Source organism: Miscanthus floridulus, chromosome 5 (assembly GCF_019320115.1).
Source record: "Miscanthus floridulus cultivar M001 chromosome 5, ASM1932011v1, whole genome shotgun sequence".
Taxonomy (NCBI): Eukaryota; Viridiplantae; Streptophyta; class Magnoliopsida; order Poales; family Poaceae; genus Miscanthus; species Miscanthus floridulus.
The window spans coordinates 24,453,810-24,456,241 of NC_089584.1; the positions used below are offsets into that span (position 1 = coordinate 24,453,810).

The 2,432-nt window shown below is 64.3% G+C and overlaps 1 protein-coding gene across 1 annotated transcript; it reads left to right on the forward strand.

The window, feature by feature from the left end:
* The first annotated feature begins 970 nt into the window (after nt 1-970).
* Nucleotides 971-2,257, forward strand: LOC136451795 (uncharacterized). The gene is made up of 2 exons (XM_066452479.1): nt 971-1,599; nt 1,688-2,257. Exons 1-2 carry the CDS (start codon nt 1,368-1,370, stop codon nt 2,110-2,112), a joined length of 657 nt encoding a protein of 218 aa, XP_066308576.1. The 5' UTR covers nt 971-1,367; the 3' UTR covers nt 2,113-2,257.
* Nucleotides 2,258-2,432: the final 175 nt, after the last annotated feature.

Genomic DNA, 2,432 nt, shown 5'->3' on the forward strand with positions numbered 1-2,432 from the left:
CCCGAGGCGCGGGTGTCGGAGGAGCGTGCCGTCGGCCCGATGGGTTCGACGGTGGAGGTTGAGCGGGTGACGGTGGGGGCGACCCCATTATCTCCGCGAAGGGTCGAGGAGGTGCCGGGGCCCGACGGGGACCAGCTGGCGCTGGTAGGACACCGAGGCCGCGCTGCTGCCACCACCGCCGCCGTTGCAGAGGAGGCGGACGGTGTCGAAGCGGTTGCATCCCCGTTCGCGGTAAGCGTCTTTCCTGGCGGAGTCCGCTTCTTGTTTGCCCCTTGGTTGCATGCTGACCTTGGGAGTGTCTTTTCTTGCAGCCAGACGCTTCTGGTGGGAGACCCTCCCTTGGCGCCCCGTAAGGCGCTCAAGGTGAACGTTAGCTCCTCCACCCATTAGGCAGCGGAGGCGCAGGCTGACGCGCAGCGTGGCGCGGAGTCGGGCGAGGCCGTTTCGGAGGAGGTGGCCGCCCAGGAAAAGGGTGCCGAGGCGGCCGCGGGGCGAGTGGAGGAGGAGGCTGCCCAGGAACAGGGGGCCGAGGCGGCCGCGGGGCGAGTGGAGGAGGAGGCTGCCCAGGAACAGGGGGCCGAGGCGGCCGCGAAGGAGGCTGGGGCGTCTGCTATTGCCGAGGCCACTGAGGGCGAGGCCGGAGCCCCCAAGACCTCCGACGTCAGGGCGGTGGACGCCGAGGCCATTAAGGTAGAGATGGCGGAGGCCAGAGCCCTCGGGTCCGTCGAGACCGAGGCGATGGAGGTGGAAACGGGGCAAATTTTGGCGCCGCCCCTGGTTCAGACAATCTCGTCTGATGATTCCTCCCGAGGGAAGGAGGCGGCGGACGTCGAGGCGGCCAGTACCGCAGAGCAACCAGTCCCAGATCTCGCCGAGGGGAGTTCGGCCCTTGTCCCGCTACGGCCCGAGCCCCGTGGGTGGAACTTCTCGCGTGTTTTCTGGCGGGACCAAGCTGATCCCGAAGGGGAGCCTGTGTTCGCCCTTGAGGACGTCGCCGAGGGGGGGCGTTGGGATACCCTCGAGGAGTATCGTCGATTGGCCGTGCGGTCGTTGCAGACAGCGATGACTGTCATGGAAAGGGACTTGCCTGGTGTCACGCGGGTAAGTACTTTCCCCTCTCGTGCCGCGTTGTTTTCTCTCCGAGCCCGCTCGCAGTGTTTTGACGTGTGTTTTTTGTTTTGCCTCCTTAGGAGCTCGAGACCCGATCCCTTGGGAAATCGGTGTTCCTGCGAAATGAGAGGGATATCTGGGACCAGCTCCGGCGCCAGAAGGGCTTGCTTGCCGATGCCCAGGGACTATTGTCGGCGCGGAGTGCGGAAGTGGAGGACCTCCGCCTTCGTTGTGCTGACATTCAGGCGGAGTTGGCCATGGCTAAGGAGCAGTCCGCCCCTCTGGTGGCCAAGATCAAGGAACTGGAGGAGGAGCGAGACTCCTTCAGGCTTCGGGCCCAAGAAGCGACGGCCTCTGCGAAGGCTACAGCCGGGCAGCTGGGTGCGGAGCAGAGCGAGCATCAGGCGACAAAAGTCGCCCTGGCAGAGGCTACCAAGGCGGCCGAGGCCTCTCGGGTCGAGGTCTCAGCCTGGAAGGGCAAGGCCGAGGGTAAGTTCCGCTGAACCATGTTCCTCAGTTCCATTTGCTCTTTTTGTCCTGGTTCGCGCTTGACTCCTGACCCCTTGTTGCGACGTAGATCTGGAGAAAGAGGCCTCCCAGGCGGCTGAGGCCTCCGTCGCGGCGCAAGCAGCGCTGGATGTCGAGGTCCGGGAGCACGAGGCGCTGCGCAGCGCTGTCCGGTCTGCCTGCGAGGCTCTGGACGTCGAGGAGGTCCAATCAGCTAGCTCCCTTGGGAGCCGCCTCATCGCGTTGAGCGGCCACGTCCGCGAGAGACTCCGAGGGGCGTTGCACACGGGTGTCAAGCGCGCCCTGGCCGTCGTCTCCTCGCACTACGCCATCAACCTCGAGGCTGTCAGCGACGGCTACGTGTTGCCAGAAGATGACGAGGAGGCTGATGCAGAGGTCGTGAGGCTGTTGGAGGCGGCCGAGGCACCTGGCACCGCGTTGGCCAAGCTGTTCGAAGAAGAGGTGGTCCCTCCCGCGCCAGCCGCCGATCCTTGAGCTTTGACCTGGGCCAAAAGGGGCCATGTAACCGAATCGAGTTAGTTGCCGAATCGTGACGTTTTTTGTGGCCGTCGAGGCCCTTAAAGTATTTGCGTATGTGTGCTTCTTAACCGTTTTCCATTCTATTTCTAAGTTCGTGCCCTCTGTCTCGATCGCGAAGAAATCCCTCGGAACCTAAGCCGTCCTTCGGCGAAGGGTGGTGAGGGAGCTGCCGTAGCCCAGAGGCGTAGGCCGTTCTCACGACCCGGCCGGCCCTTTGGCCTCCTAGACAGGCTTTTGGTCTTTGGGTTTCTTGCGAAGGTCCCGTCGGAGCGCGA